Source organism: Lytechinus pictus, chromosome 15, assembly GCF_037042905.1.
Source record: "Lytechinus pictus isolate F3 Inbred chromosome 15, Lp3.0, whole genome shotgun sequence".
Taxonomy (NCBI): domain Eukaryota; kingdom Metazoa; phylum Echinodermata; class Echinoidea; order Temnopleuroida; family Toxopneustidae; genus Lytechinus; species Lytechinus pictus.
In genome coordinates, this window is record NC_087259.1 from 29,028,154 (window position 1) to 29,053,693 (window position 25,540).

The 25,540-nt window shown below is 35.0% G+C and overlaps 2 protein-coding genes across 5 annotated transcripts in view; one reads left to right on the plus strand and one right to left on the minus strand.

The window, feature by feature from the left end:
• The window catches only part of LOC129278046 (coiled-coil domain-containing protein 180-like), a 36,675-nt gene extending 19,156 nt beyond the window's left edge, over positions 1 to 17,519 (plus strand). For both annotated transcript variants that reach the window (XM_064110453.1, XM_064110452.1), the window contains 17 exons: positions 731 to 812; positions 1,311 to 1,585; positions 1,986 to 2,132; positions 4,561 to 4,737; positions 5,234 to 5,417; positions 5,942 to 6,100; positions 6,360 to 6,529; positions 7,409 to 7,464; positions 8,179 to 8,350; positions 8,890 to 8,967; positions 9,374 to 9,440; positions 9,957 to 10,101; positions 10,387 to 10,547; positions 11,062 to 11,199; positions 11,675 to 11,786; positions 12,545 to 12,885; positions 13,585 to 17,519. In XM_064110453.1, the coding sequence (XP_063966523.1) occupies positions 731 to 812; positions 1,311 to 1,585; positions 1,986 to 2,132; positions 4,561 to 4,737; positions 5,234 to 5,417; positions 5,942 to 6,100; positions 6,360 to 6,529; positions 7,409 to 7,464; positions 8,179 to 8,350; positions 8,890 to 8,967; positions 9,374 to 9,440; positions 9,957 to 10,101; positions 10,387 to 10,547; positions 11,062 to 11,199; positions 11,675 to 11,786; positions 12,545 to 12,885; positions 13,585 to 13,713 (2,593 nt within the window). In that variant the 3' untranslated portion in view covers positions 13,714 to 17,519. The remainder of the gene's footprint in view (positions 1 to 730; positions 813 to 1,310; positions 1,586 to 1,985; positions 2,133 to 4,560; positions 4,738 to 5,233; positions 5,418 to 5,941; positions 6,101 to 6,359; positions 6,530 to 7,408; positions 7,465 to 8,178; positions 8,351 to 8,889; positions 8,968 to 9,373; positions 9,441 to 9,956; positions 10,102 to 10,386; positions 10,548 to 11,061; positions 11,200 to 11,674; positions 11,787 to 12,544; positions 12,886 to 13,584) is intronic.
• A 2,724-nt stretch (positions 17,520 to 20,243) lies between these two features.
• Positions 20,244 to 25,540, minus strand: part of LOC129277555 (complement C3-like) — a 57,613-nt gene continuing 52,316 nt past the window's right edge. For all 3 annotated transcript variants that reach the window (XM_064110449.1, XM_064110451.1, XM_064110450.1), the window contains exons 37-41: positions 25,129 to 25,221; positions 24,627 to 24,701; positions 24,003 to 24,086; positions 23,346 to 23,487; positions 20,244 to 22,940 (exon numbers count right to left, since the gene is read on the minus strand). In XM_064110449.1, the coding sequence (XP_063966519.1) occupies positions 22,775 to 22,940; positions 23,346 to 23,487; positions 24,003 to 24,086; positions 24,627 to 24,701; positions 25,129 to 25,221 (560 nt within the window). In that variant the 3' untranslated portion in view covers positions 20,244 to 22,774. The remainder of the gene's footprint in view (positions 22,941 to 23,345; positions 23,488 to 24,002; positions 24,087 to 24,626; positions 24,702 to 25,128; positions 25,222 to 25,540) is intronic.

The window sequence follows — 25,540 nt, forward strand, 5'->3', positions numbered from 1 at the left end:
GACCATGGAGATCATGGAGATGGAGTCAAGACGACAAAATACTTGTCGAAGTATAAAGATAGTTTTCAAGCAGAATGGGACTGTGTGACAATTTTCACAGGAATCCCTCGGAGACTTTAAACAGTCCACATATAAAGCTCATTTACCATGTTTACCACTTCTGCAGCCCCTTCCCCCTCTGGCCAATTATAAAGGTATTTTCATGTTGAATTCATTCTTTTATGAATTATTAAAAATATCTACTGTATTGCCTGAAGTGTATATTTAGTCAATGACAATTCATGAATTCTCTCTAATGTGCATTTAATCTATCAGAATTTTTTTTGATGGTTTAGACAGCTGTCGGTTACTATCAAATGTTGTTTCCTAATGTGTTTTGCTACCCAAAACTCCCATCCGTGGGACAACGTTCCGCCGCTCCCTCACAAAATCATACCTCCGCGAAATCTACTGGATTCTATCATCCCAATGTTGGCAGCTCTGCCAAAGGTTAAATTGGTATGTCCCCAATAGCTTCTATTGGCTGATTTTAGAGCCCAAAATCAATTTTTGACCAACACTTAACCTTGGTTTATCAGAATCTATTTATGATTTTTCAAATCTATATTTTCATTAATGTGGCCACTACATATTCATGAATAATATAATAGTTGTTTGATTGATTAATATGTCTTCACTTTCTAACCCCCTTCCCTTCTGCATCCCCTTCTCTCTCTCTCTCTCTCTGTAGAATGAGGATGTCATTTCTGGAGCACCTTGAGGAATGGAAGGTCTATGCAGTAGAGAGAGCTCACAGTGTAGTTGCTGCTAAGGTAAATCTAGTTTCCTGTCAGGTCCATCCAAATGCACAGAAACAGGTGGCCCCTGTGTGTACGCCAGGCATTCCCATAGAGAATAGATCATCTTCATGAATTAACCTCAAACTCCTAAATTTCCAATCGGCATTGGTTTGCTATAGAGATCACTCCTATGCGATCACTTAGTGAGCACCCACAATACAAATTGATACAATGATTTGCATGTCTTGTACATGCACAATTGTCTTCTCAAAATTGATTCTACATTTATGTTTGTCTATCATATACATGTATTGGTTTTTATGAGACTGTACTTCTTTTGGTACATTAAAATATACCCTGAAGACTCGCCTATGCTTCCTAATCTTAATTATCTTTGATTGTGGTCATCTACTTTGTGTTATATTTTTATATTCTTCTTTCTTTCATTATGCCTTGAGCACTTCGCAAAGTGGATTTTGTGCATTATAACTCATATTTATCATTATTATCATATTTCAATCATCAACTCAGACTGAGGAGCTAAAGAGTGAGTTAGACCTGAGGCTCCATCTTCACAAGCCCCGTTCACAGCGCACCGAGCTTGACATCCACAACGTCCGAGCTGCAGAACTTCTGCTTCATCAGGAACGGGTCAGCAAGCATTCTAAGGGCGTGTCTTGCGCTCTGTCAGAGGTCAAGCAGCGGTTTGCTACGATGCAGAAAGAGCATGATGGGGTAGTGGAGAAGTTCAAGCAAGAGATTGATACCATGGAGAATGTCTTTGTCCATGCCTCCAGATCGGCAGAGTGAGTAGAAATCAAGAGGAAATTTCTGAAGATAATCAACCTTTTTGTAATCGGACCCCTGATTAGGAAACTAAATATCATTGCTCTACAAACTCATTGGGAGCATTTCATGAAAGGACCTGTCAGAAGTTTTAGCTGACAATTTATATTTTATCCGACAGTTTGCACAGTAAGAGTGCCTCTCAGCCTATCAAAATCAAGGCAATTTATCAGATCTGACAACTTGACTGACAACAAATGTTAATAAAATGCTCCCAAGGGCTGGATATAATCAAGGCTTCTCTGAGGCAGTTCAGATATGAACTTGACAATACTTTGTAAATCCTTGTAAACAGCTAGGTTTAAGCCTTTCTTTTGTCCACCTTTTTAAAATATTAATTTCAAACTATCTTTGGTACAGTTTGGTATCTCTATCTCATCAAGTGAACACCAAGGTTGAGTCTCATATGGATGTCATCAGGGCTTCTTTGAGGCAGTTCAGGACATACCTTGATGATACACTGCAGATGCTTAGGGAATCCAATGCAAGGTTCATCAAGTCTTTCAAGTAAGTTCCCAGGACCAAAATCCAATTGAAACCAGTTGGATTTCCAACTGGTTTCAATTGGTTTCAATTGGTTTCAACTGGTTTCAATTGGTTTTAACTGGAATTTAACAATTTCCAGTTGAAACCAATTGAAACCAGTTGGGCAACTGGAAATCCTAACTGGAACCAGTTGGGTAACTGGAAATGACTTCCAATTGGGAATGATTTCTAACTGGAACCAGTTGAGTAACTGGAAATCCCAACTGGAACCAGTTGGGCAACTGGAAATCCTAACTGGAACCAGTTGGGTAACTGGAAATGACTTGCAATTGGAAATGATTTCTTACTGGAACCAGTTGAGTAACTGGAAATCCCAACTGGAACCAGTTGGGCAACTGGAAATCCTAACTGGAACCAGTTGGGTAACTGGAAATGACTTCCAATTGGAAATGATTTCTAACTGGAAATGATTTCTAACTGGAACCAGTTGGGCAACTGGAAATCCTAACTGGAACCAGTTTGGTAACTGGAAATGACTTCCAACTGGAAATGATTTCTAACTGGAACCAGTTGAGTAACTGGAAATCCCAACTGGAACCAGTTGGGCAACTGGAAATCCTAACTGGAACCAGTTGGGTAACTGGAAATGACTTCCAATTGGAAATGATTTCTTACTGGAACCAGTTGAGTAACTGGAAATCCCAACTGGAACCAGTTGGGCAACTGGAAATCCTAACTGGAACCAGTTGGGTAACTGGAAATGACTTCCAATTGGAAATGATTTCTAACTGGAACCAGTTGGGCAACTGGAAATCCTAACTGGAACCAGTTGGGTAACTGGAAATGACTTCCAACTGGAAATGATTTCTAACTGGAACCAGTTGGGTAACTGGAAATCCTAACTTGAACCATTCAGTTGTGTAACTGGAAATCCTAACTGGTACCAATTGGGTAACTGAGATGACTTCTAACTGGAAAGATGGGTAACTGGAAATGAATTCTAATTGGAACCAGTTGGGTAACTGGAAATTATTTCCAATTGGTTTCCAATTGGAAATTTTCCAGTTACCCAACTGGATCCAATTGAAACCAGTTAATTTGCATATTATTTGCCAGTGTGCACAGATTAATGTTTTATGAGATTAATCATCATTAACAATGTATCTATTTAATTCTTTACAATTTCAAGTACCACACTTTTTAAAGATTAGTATTTAGAATACTTAGCAGTGAAAACCATGTTCATAAATGTTATAGATTATAATTAAAACAGATTAAAGGATAATTAGTACACCACTAACTGTTACCAAATTACATCAAATAAAAGTACATATATTTGAAGATCTTCCATATAAATATATATACATGAAAGTCTGTATTTTATCAATGCCCTTTACATTGGTATTAATAGACATATAACACTGCTTCTGTGTTGGCATGAGAAATAGTTACTGCAAATGCTAATTAATTTGTAACTAATTAAGTTCGTTCCAACTGGAAGTTCCAATTGGATCCAGTTGGAAACCAATTGGTTTCAACTGGTTCCAGTTGAAACCAGTTGCCTCCAATTGGTTTCAACTGGAACCAATTGAAACCAGTTGCCTCCAATTGGATTCAATTGGTTTTAATAGGGAAATTGGAACAACTGGAACCATTTGACAACAATTGCCAACTGGTTCCAGTTGCCCAATTGGTTTTAACTGGAACCAATTGGCAACTGGTTTTCAATTGGTTTTTAACTGGAACCAATTGGCAACTGGTTTTCAATTGGAACCAGTTGTTCCAATTTCCCTATTGAAACCAGTTGGCCAACTGGTTTCAATTGGTTTTGCCCTAATTGGTTTTAACTGGATTTTGGTCCTGGGTTAGCCTGATGATTTCTTCTCGAGACACCTGTATGGAAAGAATGTAGTGCTGTAGCTAAACCACCAAACATGGGACATCCAAACCACACAGAACGCTTGGTTCATAGATTCTGTATAATCATTATTAGGTTCAAGGATATGGCCCTCTGTGAAGACCATATGCTAATTAAATTATAGGGGGCACCATCATTTTAGATATGTAGAAAAAACATTTGAGTCACCTTCAGCTTCAAACCTCGAGTGAAAACATACTCAGTGCTTCTTGATATGCACTTCTTAAGTGCCTTCTCAATGCCATGATAAACAGAAGACAAAATCAAACAGAAAATAGAAGTCAAAGGGGACGAATGACACAAAATATTCTGAGCTGTAATTTTTGTTCATGTTAGAAAATAACGGTTAACCATCGCTTAGTGCCAAGTGCTTATAAAGAAAAATCCCTTTTATTTATGTTTCTCTGTTTATTCTTGTATTGCTTGTGAAAAGTGGAAGGTGAAAAGCTTGAATGATGTGTGTACTCTGCACTGTTTTAAGATTTTGTGGTACTGAACATCTTTTCATTTACAATTCTTTTCCTTCTGCAGATTATTTTCTGGCGGTGGTAACTTCTCTCCCGAGGAGGTAGAAGCTTATAAGAAGAAATTAGAGAAGTTAGCGACAAAGATAGATTCAGCTGAAGGATTTGTGATGGCTGATTTAGAAGGAATGGAAGCAAGGAGATTGGCACAAGCTACTACTATAGCTGGAAAGTTTGAGGATAGGTAAGTCAAGAGATCATACCCTGGTTATAAGTAATTCATCTCTGCAGGCAATGGAGGCAGGTTTTGTAAGGGTGTTTTGAAAACCTCATATCTTCCAATGCTTTATGGCATACACAGTATTGCATTAGTTCACATAGGAAAAGGCCTTGTAGAAATCATCATTTCAAGAGTGATTTCATTCAGTTTAATCTTAATATATTTTATTGTAGTCTATTCAGTTCAGTTTGAATAAAGCCAAGTCATTTTGATCAAATGGGACAAAATAGTCCAAAGACTGAGTGTGATTGTATATTTTTGTTATAAACAAAGGTTGTAGTGCATATGATGTAGGCTTTCATGCAATTTTCTTTTGTGTATTTTAGATTTCTCTAAGATTTTATTGTTCCAACTGAATCTTGATATCAAATATTAGAATAAAAGTTTTGCTTGCTTTCAGTTATTTATTTTGAGGGTTTCGAGAATAAGGCTTTCATCTTTTGAATGATTTCTGTTTTAGATTCAAGAGTCACCTGTTTGATCTGACATTCATTGAGAAGCTGAGTAGATGGCTAAACAACACACAGGTTAAGATCAAAGGAGAGGTGGCACAGAGTAATACACAAGCACAAAGCCTTATGAGACTCCTTAACAAACTAGAAACTAGAGTAGATGCCTGTGAAAGACCCAATCTAGACAAAGAGGTGAGTTCATATCAGATTATTTTTCATTGGGCTAGGTGGTATTTATTAAATCAAGGTCTCATCAAGCACATACATGTACAGGCTTTATGAGACTCCTTTATAAACTAGAAACTAAAGTATATGCCTGTGAGATACCCAAACTAGATAGAGGTGAGTTTAAATCATATTATTTTTTTCAGGCTAGGTGGTCTATAACTGAGTTTATTTCAAGTTTAGTATGTTATTATTCAGATATTAAATATGTACAATTGATAAATTTTATAAAACCTTTTGGACAAAATGTATGTGGATATGTTCATCAATTACACCAAATTTTGAAAAAAATGTTACTCTATTGATATTTTATCTCAGTATGGCTGTTGTTTTTATGCCTCGAGTAACTCACATTTTTTAATTCAGTGGTGTATAAAGTACCAGTAATAATTTGGGATAATATGAAAATAATTAGGAGTATAGAGGATTTTCCCATAGGCTACTCAATCTGGATCCTTTGCATTGATTACTATTGTGCTTATTTTCTACAGCAAATAACCCCTGGTGAGCTACTGGAGACGTTACCATCTATCTTCCAAGCATTTGATGAGAGAGCTCAATACCTGAACTGTGCTAAACACCTGTTATTGAATGCTCCTACAGCTAACCTAGCTCCATCCTCTAGGGGAAATCAAAACACCACACCAAAGGTGAGTTTATATCAGATTATTTTTCATTACACAAGGTGATCTTATTTGCCTAAGATTGCATTATGATGTCATGACTCTATACACTATCGTGAGTCATGTTGAATGATGTCAGGAGTTTTTTTAAAAACATGTTTTAAAGAATGAAAATGAATATAAAAGACTGTTGCCAATTTGCAGAACCAATACAGATTAATCTTTACTTTTTTAAAGCTTAGTACCTGTTTGGTTAATATATACTTTACACTCAATCTCCTATTAGGTTGTATTTACAAGTGATCAGCAGCAGCAGCAGCAAGGTGTAGGAAGCCAACAGACATCCAGTACAGCTATAGCTCAGACACCCATGACATCTACTACAACAGCAGCACTTAAAGCAGCCAAGCTACAGTCTGAAGATGCTGCTGTCTCGGTCATCAAGAACATCCTCACGTAAGACACTTGATATATGATGTAGAAAGTTATCACAGAGTTGTAGTACATGTAGTTGTGATATTCTATGGATATGAGTGTGATCCTTTTGTCGAAGATGGGCATTTTAACCCCCCCCCCAAAACAAAAAAAAAAAGAACAGTTATGGATGCCTGCAGAAATTAATTTACAAATTAATATCTTGAATTTCGATTCTTTAATTAGTTGCACCCCAAAAGCTCTATCATCAGCTGTCCAGGCTAGAAGTAATGGTGATAGTGTGTGTGCATATGATGTACAAGAAGCCAGACATTTTTTAAGGTGAAGACATACTAACTCTACTGAGAGTAAACAAAAGGAGGGTGCTTGGTGGTTCATGGCTTTCCTTTTTATAGGGTGTTGGTAGTCTACTCTGCATGGACACTAGTATAAAGGAATATGGTGTGTACTAAGTCCATGTAGTCCTCTGTGGTGTACTAATATCGGTTGAATATCAGCTGGAATGAGGATAGCCTGATACATGCGGAGCATTTCATCAACACTTTCGTCCGACAAGATGTCAGCTCTGACATCTATCTTTGATTATGATTGGCTGACAGGCACTGTTACCTTAGTAACTGTCGGATAAAACGTCTGACAAGTCCTTTCATGAAACGCTATCCTGGGGAGTGTTTCATCAACATTTTCATTCGACAAGTTGTCAGATCTGACATCTTTCTCTGATGTTGATTGGCTGAGAGGTACTGTTACTATGGTAACTGTCGAATAAAATGGGACTTGTCGGATAAAACGTCCGACAAGTCCTTTCATGAAATGCCCCCCCCCCCCCCCCCCGGTATTCAGTCTGATTAAATGGTCAACAATATTATAAATACTAGTTTGATTTGTTTTCCCCATCAGATCACAAAAGCACAAGATGAAAGGCCAGGAAGAGGAGACACCATTGACGACTCCATGTAAGTCTAAGTACAGATCGGGGGGGGGGGGGGTGTTTAATAGAGACCATTATTACATGAATGAGGCTTTTTAGAGACCAGATATAAATGCGTATTCTGTCTGTCTGATTGATTAATTCAACACAAAATATGTCACAATGAGCCATCCAGGGTTCAGCTGATCGACTAGGGACCATAATATTCATACACCCCTTCTGCCAATTTGTCATTTTCCTATTGCGCCTATCTAGTAAATTATTAGTCCATAATATCCATATTCCTATTTCATCAAATCCAAGCGTAAGTCTTTGTATGTGCACACCTTGCATGGTGCGCACCTGCGCTGTATACACATTATGTCATAATTACTTCATCAAGTTCAAGAATAACCTGACTTTGGAAGTACCAACATGCAAACAGACAAAATTGTTACAGATATTAGCTTGAATTGCATATCATACAGCTGTAGGCCTATAAGTAATAATGAGGATATTGACTGGCTTTCATTTTAATTTAACAAGTAAAGGACCATGTAGTGATGCAATGAATACAGCAAATACAATTGTAATTAGTACAAATGTAGTGCTTATGAGTACAGGATGCCAAATATATTTACAATGCATGAAAAAAAAACATAAAGCAAAATATATTAAGACTACATAGGAATTAAACATACTGTTTTAATTGCGAAAGTTTAATGTTTGAATATAAGTATATTGTTTTGTTATACCTCAGCTGTATCTAGACCCCTAGCATCCCAGCCAGTTTCTACTGCCGGAGACGGGCAGGGAAAGGGTGTGGCTAGACCCCCTGCGAAGCTTGTTGATAAGGAGAGGTCAAAGGTCAACCATGTGAAGAGAACCACCTCTATGACCTCGGAACACAACCCACGGAGAAGTGCTTCCGGGTGAGTACTTATTTCAACATTTGGTCAAGGTGTTGTTGCATGAACTTACTACAAAATCCATTTCACATTAATGTGTGGTATTCTTAAAATAAAACCAAGTTTAAACCCAGATTAAACATGAATATTAATCCATGCATATTTGGAATGCTAGCTTTTTATCTTTCAGCTGTACCACTATCAGAGAATACAATGTCTTATTTAAAGACTTTTTTTTAGTCTGAATTACATGATAATCATTTAATTTGATTTCATGCCTCTGTTCTTTAACTGGCTCAGAATTCAGCATTTTTTGTATGAATTTCTAAAGAAATGTACATCAATTCATCTCATCAGTTTGCTTTATACATGAAGTTAGTCTAAAAAAAGATAAACTACTGGTAATAATATTAAAATTATCTTGCATAAGAAATTATAACAATTGAATCACTTTCAAAATGTTTATCATCTGTTAAATATGACCACACTTCAGGGAATATGCTGAAATATGCAGAAAAAGCAAATATTTATATTTATTTTCACTTCTCTGATTTAATTAATAGAATTCAAAAGAACAAGAATAATGGTCTCAAGTTTGATCCCAAGTACTATGTCTTTGGAGAAAAGCCAGAAAAGGAAATGTAAGTATCATATTAAACATTTCTTTCATTATAATTGAGGAAAATTGTGTTTTTAATAAATATTTAAAGTTTATTGTACTTTATTGCGATTAATTTCATATCTTTTCATGTCACCTCTTTATCAGTTGATTAGTAAGGCATTTAGGCAGTAAATGAATGAAGAAGATAACAATTTGACTTATTTGCAATACTATTTTATTGTTGCTTTTTAGTCTCCTTTCACAAATGAATATTTTGTTCTTATTTTGTTTTGTTTTACATTGCCTGATGAAAGCTAGTAGTTGTAGTGGAATGTCACAATTTTTATTTTTTGCTTTCCTTGACACTTATCATTTACTCTCCATTTATTATCCACCATGATTAGCAGCGTTTTCTATTCTTTTTCTTTGTTATTATTCTTTTCCAGTCATTTCTTAGCTTTGATAAAGAAGACACTACAAGATACCTTGGATGGTCTGCTTACCACTGCAGATGTGAGTTTTCTTATATGATAAGAAATATGATGATGATGATAATGATAAATCTGATTAAATTTGTAAAGCGCCAATTCCATTTATAAATATAATTAAATCGTCACTAAACTCCAGTCTTACAAGCTGATGAATATCACAATCAGAGACATGTATCTTGCAAGGTACCGTGCATACCACACCTTGACAGAGTATATAAGGCCTGCTTTTACAAACTTTGCTTATTCTCATGAAGACGACTAGAACACACTTGTCGAAACGTCGAGATTTGGTGGTCCTTTTCAGGACCAACACTTGCCCAAGTAAGATACATGGTGTACCGTGAAACCTACTACACTATTCTTCTTTGCCATGGAAACCTTCAGAAGTTACATAAATAAATCTGTTTCTATTATTTGTCTCTTCCATAATCGTCAAGGCATAATGTTATATCCATACATTAATTTTGATAGGACCAAATTATCAATATCTTGTATATTGTATGAGTTGTTACGGTCTGTTTTCTTCTTTATGTCACAGCTGTACTACAGGCAGAAAGGAAGCCGTCCTGTGACCAGACCTCAAGCCATTCACGAGATCTTTGAACAATGTGCTGATGTGATCGTCACTAAACTCCAGTCTTATTACAAACAGGCCGATGAATATCATAACCAATGCTTACAAGGTAAGGTATTTTACCTCCTTTTTGTCTCTCTATACACGAGTGTAGCTCCTAAAACTCCAGTATAATTTTACAAACAAGACGATGAATATCATAACCAATGGTAGTCTTATTACATATAAGCTGAAGTAACTGTATTAAAGTTATTTCTAATTTCTTCTCAACACTGGGATCAGTAGATAATGATCCACTAAACATGAAGCTGACGAGTGTATCCTTTCAATAAACGTTCAACTTCAGAAGCTCACCCAGTGAAAGCTTCATCACGTTTTCTTACTCCTGTTTCAGAATTTCGTGAGCAGCTTGAGAGGCTTGAGATAGAAGTAGCCAAGGTTCCACCACTGGTCATCAAGCAGCTTCTTAAACATCACATTCAGAAAGCTAATGGTTTGATGAAACAAGGTGGAGGACAGTTCACACAGAAACTTAGCCAGTGGGAGAAAGCAAGGGTAAGTCTACATGTGAACGCTTCTTAGAATAACTCAATGTCACGTATTTAAAGTTATTTAATGAAATAGGGAGGTTGTTCACTCAAACGTAAGACAGAGAGAGTTAGGGTGTTTCTAAGTCATTTACAGATAGCTCCTGCTTTGCTGTAACATAGGGAAGGAGTAGAGGAAATTCATACAGCAATCAAACCAGTGTAACTTCAGTTCAAGAGGGAGAAGTTTTCACACATTTCTTTGCGAAGGGATTTTAGTCCCTATTGAGAATAAAGACTGGCATGGGATGAACCAGACTTTGCCTTGGTTCTGATCCTTTCTGCTCTTCCATCTTTCAACCTTCTTAACATTACATCAGAAAGCTAGTTCTGGCAGATTCAGTTACAGATATCATGATAATGATATTGCATTTTATCAATCATCTATACTCCTAGCTATCTACTTATCTGTCTAACCTTGTGTAACACATGAATTAGTGAATTCCTTTTCACCTGTTACTCCTTCATTCTATGTTTTCTAGACCCAGCACAAGATCTTACTGCGCCCCACCCTAGGGCACCCTCACAATCACAATGAGCTTGTATCGTTATGTCATCAGGAAGAGGAGAGGAGGAAGGAATATATGGCTGGGGTCGACGAGAACGCCAAGAATCTCAAGGTAAAGAATTTATCCAATAGCCCTTGAAAAGTATTTAATTCTATAATCGTACATGTTTATGTTACACAATTTCTTTGAACCTTCAAGCAATAATCCTAGTATTAGTTTCCCCACTAGACTGGCTATGGTATGATATGTTTTGAGCCAGCAAGTTACAATGAAAAAGGTGTAGAATTTCAAAGCATTGAAGTGAGAGTGAAAGAGTGTAGGATTAATTCCTTGAATGAACTGAGCATTGGAAGTTCGATCTAAAGCCAAAATAATAATAGTGGACCTTTGAAGAGATTAGTTTTAGTCCTGATAAATATGTTATTCCAGACAGTGTTTATATTCAAATTTACATTTATATGAAAAGGCCATGAATCTTGATTAATTGAAATTTGAAAGTTTGGTATGTAATTCTTAAATCTCAATATATGTTTTGGTTAGAGACTCTGTCTTCACATATAGTTTACTTTGTTTGTATATAATACAGGATTCTATGAAAAGCTGTGGAGATGACTTTGTGAAGCAGCTTGCTACAACAACAGAGCAGCTTCTTATTCTCCTTGATTCAGAACTAACAGTAGATGATGTCATTACTGGCCGTAAGTCTACTCAGTTCATTCAGATCAAAATAAGCCCTGGGCCCCTTATTACAAAGAACTGCGATAGATTCAAATCAAACTCAAATTAGGATTGATTCAAATTTGTGTTGTCAAGAGATACAAATTTTAAATCAATGGCAAGTTTAGTTTGTTTTAGAATCTATTGCAACTCTTTGTAAGACAGGGTCTTCATCTCCGTAACAGAAAGCTTAGGAATTGGTTGTAGAACTGATTTTTATGATCTGTTACGTTGACCAAGATATACAATCAATTTACTGAAAATCGATCATATGATCAATTGCTGAGCTTCTGCAGAGAGTTTAATGAAGCTATTTGTCTGTGATTTTCAATAACAAGTGTTATTAGTGAACAAAATCTGTGCATTAGATTGAATGAGAGCAAATTTGTTATTGAAGGTCACTGACAAATCATTCCATGATTTTTGAGGTACAACATAAGTAGCAACCTTCTTTTGCCTAAAAGATTTCTAATTTTGGATAATATGATGTTGCCACCATTGCTATATTTTCAAAGTACAGCTTTTTTCTAAGCCACCCTCATCATTCTTTTTTATTTTGAGATAAAGGTATTAAACACCCCAGCAATGGTATGTATAACAGAAGTATGAAAGAATTTGAAATTATTAATTTTAGAAGATAGGTTGTCATTGTGTCATACTGTCTTTTTGATCTGCAATTATGTTACATCATTAGAATTCTATGTTACTTCATATTCTATTGAAATTCCTCTATATTTAGGGGTGGATCCAAAGCGTATGAGAACCAGTGCCTTGATGAGACGTAAACAAGCAGGGCTCCCTCTAGAAGACAATGAATACATTCCACTCATCAAGCGTGGCACTCGCCAATGGGAGGGGCTTCCCCTCAGTATTCAACCAGAGCCGACTCCCCCTCCTAAAATAGAGACACAGACCCCTTCCCAGACGCCATCTCAGACTCGTAGTCGAAGCAGACTGGCTAAGGGTAAGAAGGTGGAGGCTGAAGTAGCTCCTAAACCAACTACGACTGCAGCGGTGACAACGCAGAAGACTACACTGGCCCATCAAGCAACCTATGATGCTAGGAATCAAGCTATTAAGGTAACTATCAGCACTAGACTTTCACATTCAGATAGATTTTTTGTCACTCTAGGGTCCATTGCACAAAGCTTATAATTGAGATGATGATGGTGGTGGTGACAGTGGTGATGATGGGGGTTGTGATGGTAGTGGTGTTGTTAGTGATGGTGGTGATGGTGGTGGGGGTTGTTGTGGTGGTGGTGGTGGAGGCAGTGGTGGGGGTTGTGGTGGTGGTGTTGGTGGTGGTGATAACAATGATGATGATGATGATAGTGGTGGTGGAGGTGTTGGTGTTAGTGATGGTGGTGGTGGTGGTGGTGTTAGTGATGGTGGTGGTGGGGGTGATGGTGGTGGTGATGTTAGTGATGGTGGTGACGGTGGTGTTAGTGATGGTGGTGACGGTGGTGATGGTGGTGACGATGGTGGTGTTAGTGATGGTGGTGGTGGGGGTGATGGTGGTGGTGGGGGTGATGGTGGTGGTGATGTTAGTGATGGTGTTAGTGACGGTGGTGACGGTGGTGACGATAGTGGTGTTAGTGATGGTGGTGGTAGTGGCAATGGTGGTGGTGATGGTAGTGTTGGTGGTGGTGGTGGTGATGACAATGATGATGAAGATGAGTTGCATGTTTTCTCTGCTACATTGCAAGATAATTTTTTTCTGATGAATCACCTGTTATCCATGCTCCATGCTTATCTTATTTCATGTCTTTTCATCTTCAGCAAAGCACAGCTGACTATGAGCAGCGGTTGAAGGAGATCGCTACCAAGCAAGAAGAACAGACCGTTGCAGAGAACAGGTGGACCGGTAGCTGGCAGAATGCTGTCCAGAAAGTCAAAGACCTCTACTAGAAACATTCTATGACTTTACCTTTTATAAGCATCATTGGAGAAAAAGTCTGAGAACTCTAAAAACATTCCTCTAATGCAGTTCAGCGGGATCTGAGATGTACAGCATTCTGACAGTCCAATGGCATTTAAAACTTTCCTTTGAAGTGATCCAGCCTTATCTGCAAAATTGCAGCTTTTGTTTATACAATATTCTTCTAACCCAATATCAGCTGTGAGAAAACTCAATTTGATCATCCACTATTTGGTTTCATTTGTGATTATCTCCTGCAATTAGTGTTTTTAAGTTTAGAGTCAGTGCTAGTGTTGGTGTTGAATGCATCATTGAGATTGCTTTCCCTAATCTCCTACACCTAATTAAGTTTAGTGTTGGTGCTAGTGTTGGATGCATAATTGAGAATGCTCTCCCTAATCTCCAACACCTAATCAAGTTTGGTGTTAGTGCCTGTGTTGGTGTGGAATGCACAATTTAGATTGAGATTGTGGAATGCATAATTGAGAATGCTCTCCCTTATCTCCAACACCTAATCAAGTCTGGTGTTAGTGCTTGTGTTGGTGTGGAATGCATAATTGAGATTGCTTTCCCTAATCCCCAACACCTAATTAAGTTTGGTGTAGGTGCTGGTGTAAGAAGCACAATTGAGATTGCCTTCCATAGCTCTGACAACGAATTTTAGTTTACAAAAATCAAATTCAGAGACATACTTTTACCCCTCCAAATTGGCCACAAAATAAAATCTCAACTTGATGCAATAAGCTCAAAATTGTTTCTGTCACTTACAATGCTGAGAAAATGGTGACTATCTGAAATGACGTCTGTATTATGCCTAAAAAATTGTTATTGAATCAAAGCTAAAATACTTTGTTCTCTGTATGTACTTAGATTACCTTGATGTTTTCCATAGATTAACTTATATAATGTACATATGTATATATTAAAGAAAAATGTTTCTATTTAAAAACTTGTATAGTATACTTATATGCAAAATTAATCAAAACTTAAATTTCTGCTTTACATCCGTCCATTGTAAGCCAATGCAGTGTGTGATATCAGCTGGTGAAAACTTTTAACTCCTTATCAATAGTGCCTCGAATTGTTATATTCATAAAGTTTGCTTGAAGTAGTAGGGCTTGATATTTACTTTGTGATATAATATCACTCCATAGTACAGCAGCTACTCTTTTAAAACCAGGGGGATGTTTCACAAAGATTTAAGTATGAATTAGAGTCGCACTTAAATGCCGACGCGTACAAGATATGCAATGGGCAATCTTATTGATTAATATGCTGTAGTGCACGTCCTCTTCCCATGATCTGACCAATGAGGTTATGCCTTTGATACCGCATGCAACTAGACATTTAAGTGTGACTCTAAGTCGTACTTAAATCTTTGTGAAACACCCCCTAGGGTAATTATGCTGCATCATTGTAGCATTGTTATTAAACTTATAACAGCACTTCCTATATATATTCTCTATATTTGTAATCATTAGAATTGCTTCTCATATCATGGGGGTATAAATCCAGACCATTGATGAAATCAAACAACTTTCAAGTATATTGTCATAATCACATTTTGTATCATATTGTCCTTTCAGCTGTTGGGATCACAATTATTTTATTAAAGCAGGTTAGATTTTGGACAAATTAGTCAAAAATTTCTGTACTGCTGACTCCTATTCATAGCTAGGAAAGATTTGTTGAATATTCTCCATTGATTGTAATGTAAATAAAACCTTATACTGTCAAACAACTTTAACAATGATTTGTTCGAATTGTTTGGAGTTTTGTAAAATTTTGTAGAACTTGAAAGCTATACAGAATAATATAGTGTTGATATGGTAGGCCGATTTGCATATCAACTTACTTCAGGCAAGACAAAAAATAATATACAGAACTGCTATCTGCAACAGCTTTGTGCATAGGCTACAACCAAAACACACTTAAAAAATGACAATAAATAAAACATCTCAAAATTGCATAGTTTAAAATTCTTTTATTATGAATACTTTTAGATGCAAAAAAGTACAAATCATGACATGATATAGCATTCTGTATACCGTATTCATGCCAGTATTCGGACGGGTAAAAAATTTTGATGACTTCGTGGTCTCAATGTAGATGATCAAAAAATTTACCTTGCCAAGTGCTAAAGAATTTTCTTGCATCGATTTCAATGTTCATTTCATGGCCTGCCGGAGTCGAGCGTAACAGCGCTCGTTTCGGACCCCTTCCGCCCTTTCAGTGGCGGGACAGCTGGCAAAACGCGCGCGCGCTCATTATCGATACTATTGTTTTATGAAGTGCGACGATCGATGAAGGGGTCTTCTTTGTTTTTAATTTAAATAAAGGGGCGGGTGAGCTTATTGTTTGCCTTTATTTAAATTATGATCTTAGTGATTCAAATTATAAAGGGGGCTTCATTGTTGTTTGTTTTTATTTCATTTCTTATTGAATAAATTATCCATAGATAAGGGGGGGTGCTCTTATTTTATGTATGATAATTTTTATTCTTAGTGATTAATGATAAAAGGGGAGAAATATGGCTTGTTAATTCCATACTTTTTTTAAATCTCATTCTTATAGAGATTGAATTCAATAATAGCATTGCTTTATTCTTTGTTGCTTTTCATCTTAATTTTCATTTATATATTGTGATTGCATGGAATGATAAAAGGAAAAGGCGGGGCTTCTTGGTTGTTTATTTGTTTTCTAATTTATTTTTATTTTAGTGATTAAAATGGTAAAGGGTGGTAGGCAAATTTTTTTTTTTTAACATTTTTATTTTTAGTGATTAAAATGGTTAATGATTTTTATTTTAGTGATTTAAATGGTCGTGGGCGGCGGAAGCGGGGGACCTGTCTCCCCCCCCTAAATTTGAGGTGGGGGACGATCCCCCCCCTAAATTTTTTGTTAACTTTTTTTTTTTTTGCTTGTCAACAAAATTTGTGTCGGTCCCAACCCCCGATAATTTTGGTTGATAACCTTTTTTTTGGGGGGGGGGCTTGTCATGGTGGTACCCCCTTATTTTTTTGGCTTCCGCCGACAATGAAAATGGTTGGTATAAGGGATGGTAGACATGTGGTTTTTTTACCGTTCTATTTATTTTAATTTTTATTCTTAGTGATTGAAATAACATAAATTTATTAAATTAATTCATTATATTAAAGTTATGAAGCCAAAATATAATACAGTTATTTATTTACTTTTGTTTTGCTTATTTATTTGTGGATGAAGCCAAAATAGTAATATACTACCACTGTTTTTAATGTGAATTAATTATTTACAATACTGTTATGGAGCAAGAATGTCCATCAGGCGGATAAATTTCTCTTTTGTGTTTTTTTTGCGGGGGTGGGGGTATTTAGGGTTTGGATTATGCCCATCCCCACTAAAACTGTATTTGATACATGTGCATCTGCTTTTTCAGTTGTATATATCATATTTATTCTCGTTTAAAAAAAATGCCATTGGATACACTTTGATTTATCATTCATATATTTTGTAACAACAGATCCCTCTCTAATAAGATTATTGTTTAAGGTTATTATTGTTTGATATAAAGTTTGTTTTATTCGTGTGAATGTTACCTTATAAGTCCAGGTCGGGGAGGAAAGCTTGCGGGCTATAGTAATTTCTTTCCCAGGCAACTTGGACTTGTACTGTAAACATCCCTGTTCATTTTGTCATTTTTTGCCCTACATTCTCATGTAAACTGATTAATTGTAAATTGTTTTTGTTGAAATGCCGAATAAAATGATGATAATAATAATAAAGAAGAAAAGGATTGAAGAAGAAGAAGAAAGAAGAGGAAGAAAAAAAGAAGAGGAAGTAGAAGATAACAAAAAACAGAAGAAAAGGAAATAAAACTGAGATCTCCATTAAAAAACAAGAAGATGAAGAAACAGACAAAAAAAAAAGAAGCGGTGGAAGAGAATATATAAAATCTAGGATGGATGCTGATACTTGGGTTAGTCAAAAGTCATTAAAAAGTAAATTGGAAATACATAAATGTTCTGAGTACCATGTCGGGCTATAATCCACAATAAGCGTGTCTTTCATTTCTATTGTTCAAAGAAAGAGTTGTTCTGTTTGTTTTCAAAGTATAAAAATTACTACCAACAAGTCCAACATGTTTTTTACATCTATCTCCATTTTGAATATTTTCACTTATCAGGATTTTGCACAACGCCAAAGATATTGGTGTATTAAAGAAATGTTCATCTTCCAGCCCCCCCCCCCTCTTTTCCCACTCTTATTTTTTTTAATTCTCTCTCCCCTCATTACCTAATTCTCTTTCTTTTTCACTTTCTCCTCCTTTTCCTCTTCACCAGTTTATATCTCACTTCCGTTTTTTATCAGTTTTTTTTCTCAATTTCTCTTCGACCTCATCCCCTCTTATTTTTATATGATACATGACCACTCCTTGCATTTCCCTCCTTCATATGCAGTATTCCCTTTTCATCTTTCGATTTATCTCCCTTCTTTCTTTTCTTTTAATATTCATCCTCCATTGCCTTTCTGTATAGGCCTACTCTTCTCGTTTCTTTTCCATTTCTTCCATTGTATATATTTTTTACTCCCTTGCAAATACCAAGAGAAAACACAAAAATTATCACTATCGGGGTTTCTCATAATATTTTTCATCAAATTCTGATAGAGGGGACTCGTCACCCTGCGAGCGTCACTAAATTTATTTTCACTATTCTATTTCCTTTAATAGCATCCTGTATAGGCCCTGTGCTTTTTGAAAATTATTCTATTCTCCGTTGTTTTACCTGGGAAAGGAAATGGAACAAAGATCATCAAGAATGATAATTTAAAAATATCACTAAAAAAGACACACACAACCCCGCCCCAACAGACATTGTTTAAAAAATATTTTACTTGGACCCGAGACCTACTTATATTATATAATCATGATGATGTGACGTTAATAACGAAGATCAGTGATGATGACGATCAAGAGCACATTAAAATTGAAAAAGAGAATAGGCGACCCCCTTCGTAATTAATCACAATTTTTTTCTTCAATTTTGTCTTCTTACCAAAATATATTAGAAAATCATTACATAGTTACATGATGTGATATTAGGCCTACATTTAACTGAAAGCAAAGAGCCTAATTTGTCAAGAGAGGAATTCCATCATTAGAAGAAGAAATATCCTGACAAGCACAAAACAAAACGAGAAAGTGTGATTGTTTCCGGGTGTAAGCCTATCAGAAGGTATATTGGGGAGTAAAAAAAAAAAAATCGAAATTGCATGCCCCCCCCCAAAAAAAAGAATTAAAGGATTATATAATGATTGACAATAATTGAACGATGAATATATTAATGCTAATTTACATGATACAAGAAAATAATTTTAAAAATCTAGATTAATATTAAAAAAATAAGCCTGCCATAATCAAAAAGCGGGATGGATCTAGGCCTATTTGTCACTATTTTCAAATTCATTTATTTCATTTCCACTGAGCAGGAAAAATAAAATTTTATTAATTTAACTTCCCTATATTTTCATATTTTTCCCCAAAAAAGTTTAGGCAAATATTACATTTCTTGTTTAAAGTTTGCATTCACCCCAACATTATCATTTCAAAATTCAGTCCCATGTTGATAAAAATGGCCTCATTCTAGAATACTGACTCATCGATTGCACAAATTTAAATAAAATATCTAGCTCTTCTCAATTTAAAAACAATTGATAAAATTGAAAATAAATTGCCTAGATCTGAGACTTATTATTATTATTCTTTAGTAAATCTGGCGAAAAAATATTCAAGAATCAGGCAGACTGGTATAATAAACATGCCATTTTTCCATGAAAAGTTTGTGTCAACATATTCCTACAGCTTAGTCCAATAATCGTAGTTGATTTTTTTAGTATAATTATAACTGAGAATGAAAAAAATAATAAATAATTCTAGAATCTAGACTATGCATGCTATGCGCATGAGCTGAGTTATCGATTCCAGCTGTCCGAAAACTTAAAGGAAAATCCGAAAACGATCAGCTGGCGGAAAAAGTGGCGTAATTTACGTCAGGAATGTCATTGCAATGGCAACGGCAAAACGAAGGTAGGCCGTCATCTCGTCTTTCCAATAATCCTTCAAAAATGCAGCTATGATCAGCAAGAAGTGTGAAAATGTGAATTTTCGACGACGGTTAATTTTAGCCATCGGCGCTAATTCAAGAGCAAAGGGAAAAAAGGTCAGTGAATTGGATATTTGAGCTTAAAATTTCGAATTTTGCCGGGGAGTTCTAAACGGGACTAACTGGCATACTGTGCGCAAAATACTACGTTCCAGCCTATCGCGCATTTGTGTACGTATAATTGACTAACGCGCTCATTCTATATCCATTAGATCAGCCCGCTGTCCGAATACTAGCATGATTACGGTAATAAAAGCAGAATGGTTTGCATATTATAATATATATTTACATACAGGTAACACTGCATAATTTTTTACTTTAAAAACCCCGACTATGAGGCTAGCTTTATAACATGATTGTCTTAATTTTAGTCAATATTCAAATATCAATGATTTAATTCACTTCTTTAATAATCATTCACATTTTTGGCAATTATTATTTTTATTTGGGTCAATCTCCATTCAATAGCATATTCATATAAACCCAACAAACATTTCATATCTTATACAGAAGAATTGCTGAAAAAGTTGTCTCATAAATAAATGTTTTTAGTTTGTCGTCTTGAAACACCCCCCAGTAAGAGATTCACAAAGTATTCTTTCAGAACTGTGAATGAATGCACAAATGTTGACATCAGTTTCTCACTTTACTTTTCATAAATACTGACTTCTCAATGGGGTACATTTTAAAATCACAATCATTTAATTGGAATAGTTTTACAAAACAAATACATTATCCAATAAAATACTTGTTAATTATTTTGAAATTTCAATTGATTATCAAGGCAATAGTGACAGCAATTACCTTTCTAAAAGATGCATGTATACTACCAATCAGTACTTAAAAGTACAATAAATGTTTAAATACATCCCCAAAATACCATGGCGTACACAGAAATGATAAGTTATGTAAAAATATACATTAAAATAGCACTCTGAAATTGATCATGATTTATAAAAATTCAAAACTTCTTAATTTAACTTTAAATATAAACATCACTTGGCAGAGATTTTATTATAGTTGATAAATATATTGATTGTCATCAGTTAATGGTTTCTGTTTATCAGTCTGGTATTGATACACACTTTGTCACATGACTTGTCACATGGTGCATCACATGACCTGTCAAATGTCCTGTCACATGATTTGTCACATGACAAACTTTGACAAAGAAAACAAAAGGTCAATAATTTTGCTATTATCTTTTTCTAGTAATCTTCTTGAACCATTATTCACTTTACTATTTATTTTTCAAACAAAGGGAAATGAATTGAATGTCATGATTAAGCAACAATTTTACATTCCAGGAAAAAAAAAAAGTTTGCATGTAAGCTTTTAGCACAGAGTGAGTATAAGTTGTCTTTATATGACCAGTTATTCTTATTTTGTAATAAATTTTCCTATGAATTATCAGGTACACTTATACTTCAATATCAATTTCACAATACAAACAATGAATCCAATAATACAAGTGTATTTTCTTTTAAAATGTGTAAAAAATTGTGCAATAGATTTAGAATCTTTTCATAGACAGTAAGTATAAACTTTTGTTTCATAACAAAAATATTATGCTCTCTGAATAGGAATGATGAAAAAAGGTGATTAAAAAGATTTCATTTCAGCCATTAATAGTACAAAAAATAAAAATACACTATTCAATATTTACACGAAATAAGAAACAAAAGCAATGGATAGAAAATGGGGAGTTGCATAAATTACGTCAAAGAATGGTCAAGGGAAGAATGGTCAAAGAAAGAATGGTCAAGGGAATAATAGTACCATTAACAGTTTCCCTCGCAAAGGAACACAATATCTAATAGGTAAGGCTAGGTATTTATACAAAAATATAAAAGGCCCACCGATTCATAAATAATCAATGTTTACATGAAAGAATTCGTATCACAGCATTCGTAACAATGAAAATGATCCAATGAATCTAAGTCAAGCAAGATTAAAATGTCACTGTACATGCGTAGAATATATAGCTTTCCATGTCTTCAGCTTCTTAAAACCATTTTCTTTGTTTCAGGTTTATATCAGATTGCTGCAATTTGCAATTTAATGAACATCTTGAGTGCGAACAAGAAATGGAATCATTTGGATCATGCAAATACACGTATGCTTAGAAAAATAAAGGCATAAATATCATTTTCAATTAAATTATGAACTCATAACTTTAAATTTTGTTTTATGTCTATTGTCTAGTTTTCATTACTCTATATTTTGTTTAACAATGTTCTTTTCTGTTGTTAATGATGTTTATTATACAATTTGATCTATTTCTATTATGTTCTGGACCCCTAGGCAGAACAGAGTGGTAATACTTACCACTCTGAATGGGCAATCCAGCCATTTATATGTATTCATTTTATTTTGTAATCATGTCTGATGTAGTTTGTTTGTATTTTGCATGTTTTTATGAATGGAAAATAAATACAATACAATACAATGAGTGAATTCACTTTGCTGGGATAATAAGCAATCTCAAATCTGAATTTCAGGAACATTTTTACCAAGAACTCATTTATCAGGATAGGCAGCAAGTAATTAAATGATCACACGATCATATCTTTTGTAACATACTCCCAAGAGATACATGTGATTATTAACAGAGTTTGGCGACCAAACCTGGAAGACTTTAGGAGAGTTCCGCAGACTCGAATGATAACAAATGCATCATCAACATTCCCAGGACTGATTTTACAATTGATTTCTACAACTGATTTGACCACATTGTGGTTAATGCAATCAATTGTAACTGTTCAATGATCAATTGTTACGCTTTGTATTACTGAACCCTGGATGTGCTTTGATAAATGAGTTTATGATCCATTTTCATGATGGATAGCACATCATGTTCAATGCAATCAATCATAGAACTTGTTTTACGATCATTCACTAAATGAGTTTACGATTGTGAATTGGGCATGGGCGGGCAATTCTGCTCATCTCTTGAATCGGTGACGTCCTGTTCAAACTTGAGCAGTTTCCTTTGAATGTCTGCATTCTTCCTTTTACTGAGTTTGGTTGGCCACCATTCCACAACACTCCTCTCATCCAGGAGGTAATTGTAGCTAAACGAGAAAAAAAATTAAAAAGGAGTTATTTACGGTTGGATTCAGCAAGATTTGAAGATTAGAGTTTGATGTATGATCTGATGTATGCTAGCCTATTATCAAGGCAGAGACAGCAACTATTAGCTTTCAATGATGCTGTTATTTAACTAAAACATAAGTTACATGTCTGAAAGCCGCTATGAAAAGCCACATAGCATCTGTATTGCGGGATTCCTGCTAAAAATATGTCATAGACATCTGACAAAGGGCCTATCGCATTATCATTGATTGTAGTAACTTGATTATGAATAGCTTTTGAGCCAGTTACTAAGGTATTCATGTTATGGGAGAGTTATTTTCGATGATAAGTTTAACTCAACAAGATTCTGATTATGATAAGATTAAAATCAAGTGTGGACTCACCCTTCTGCCCCTGAATCAGAGATAAAACCAAGGCCTGCTGAACCAATGATTGTATGTTCATTATTGAGTTTGATTCTAGGACATGGACACCTCTCTTTGATGTAGAACTGTCTCAGCATACCAGCACTCACATCATCTTGACCTGATAAAAGTAAGAATCAAACATTGATGACAAGGCTCTTATAAAAAAATAATGTGCAGATAAAAATTGATCAAGTGTGACTTAAAGCGACTATGTCACATCAACTTTAAGAAACACCATCTCATTTTCATATGGGACCTGTTGAAACATTTTATATCTAGTCTTATGATATATTCTCACTTTGCTAATAAATAATTTACTCCTGATCTTTACAACATTCATTAAAAAAATGAATGTGTTAAGTAAGCTTCCAGGCATTCCAGTTTTTCAAGAGAGATGAAATGACCAACATATTCAAAATAAAAATAATAATTTCCTGATGAATTTCAGATTGTTTGATGAAAGGGTTGACATAATATATATTTATTGGATATCATAAAAAGGGAAACTCTTGTACGCCCTGCATTCAATCTTTATGAATATTGTTCATACTGAAATGATCACTGAATGAGACAAACATACATTGAAATCAAACTTTATGGAAAATTATGAAACTATTTTCTGGTAGAACTAACCGGTTTTGATGACTTTTGTAACATTGCCAGTATACACTGTGTATCCACTAATTCTCTCTTGTGAAACCATCCGCACTCTCAGAGCTAGAAAATGAAGGGCAGGAGAGAGAATCAATTGTGATAAAAAAAAATCAGATTCTGAATCATTTTAAAGGCCATCTAGAGTTTAAGATTATTGGCATAACATAATGCACATACAATATTGCACCAAAATATTCCATGAAACAGACACTGTTTATTGAAATAAAGTTAAAATACAAAATTAAGCAACTATACTCTTGTATTGATCCTCATAGTTATTTACTGGGCATATTTTTCAACTTAGTATGCATTTGTCTGTGTTACTTGAAAAAAAATCTTTAGGGGAGGGGCTTAGTTCAATCCATGAGGAAATTGTTTTAGTGGAAGGGTGTTATCATGCAAAACACAATAAACATATTTTCTACTGTCATTTTCTGTATTTTCACACATTTTTTTCCTGAGAGAAAATCATCTTTTATTTCCTCACCCAAAGGCCCTCTAGCATTTAAGGTATTCATTAATTCTTTGACAGGCCCGCATGTTCTTTTTCTTTGTTTCTGTTGAAAATGTCTAAGAAAACATAGGGTGCTATCTAAATCTTACCATAATTGTCTCTCGATTCACAAGCTTTGGTGAGTAGATTCTTTCCGTTTTCTCTGTTACACATTGCGCATCGTTCTGCAAAAATAAACACAATAACCCTTATCAATTTGAATATTTTTTTTTCAATATCTATATTAGAAATCATTTCCAGAGTTGAGGAGTATAGAACATGTATAATAGAATATGTATAATTTTATCAACTCTTTAACCCTCTCTCAGTGATAGAGTACCAAATAATTGTTGTAATGCCATATCCCTATCTTAGAACAGCAGAAAGATCTTATATCATATGGGTTAATAGAAACGTATGCTTATCACATGACATATGCACCAATACCATAGATAAATTTATTATTGTAACATCAGATATTTGCAACATCTTTATCAAATATGCAAGAATATTATTAAGTTCCAATATCATATGGACAAAGGGAAACTTAGGCATAAGACAAAACACTAATAGGTTCCATTATCATACCGATTAAGGGAATCTTATGCTTACCACTAGGACATATGCACTGATCAGCACTATTACACAGAGTAGGTAACTGTGTATTCCCTTCCAAAGGATGGTAAAATGATGTGCAGGATTTATCTGTAATAAATTAACAAGAAGGAAATAAACTTTTTACATTGATATCTGACACTTTTCTTTAGGCACTCATGCTATAAAAATGTAATTCACAAAGTTATGTACTATTATAAATATTTCAGATTTCAGATATTTTCATTGTCCAATTGCAATCGGGTACAAATGGAAATTCAATTTGTTCGCACAAATAATTTAGAATATCACATGATACACACAAAAGATTACACTATACATACAGTTAACATTATACAAATCAACAAGCAAAGATAAGAGAAATTAAGATAAAGGCAAGAAGGGGGGGGGGGTAATATAATTTCAGGTA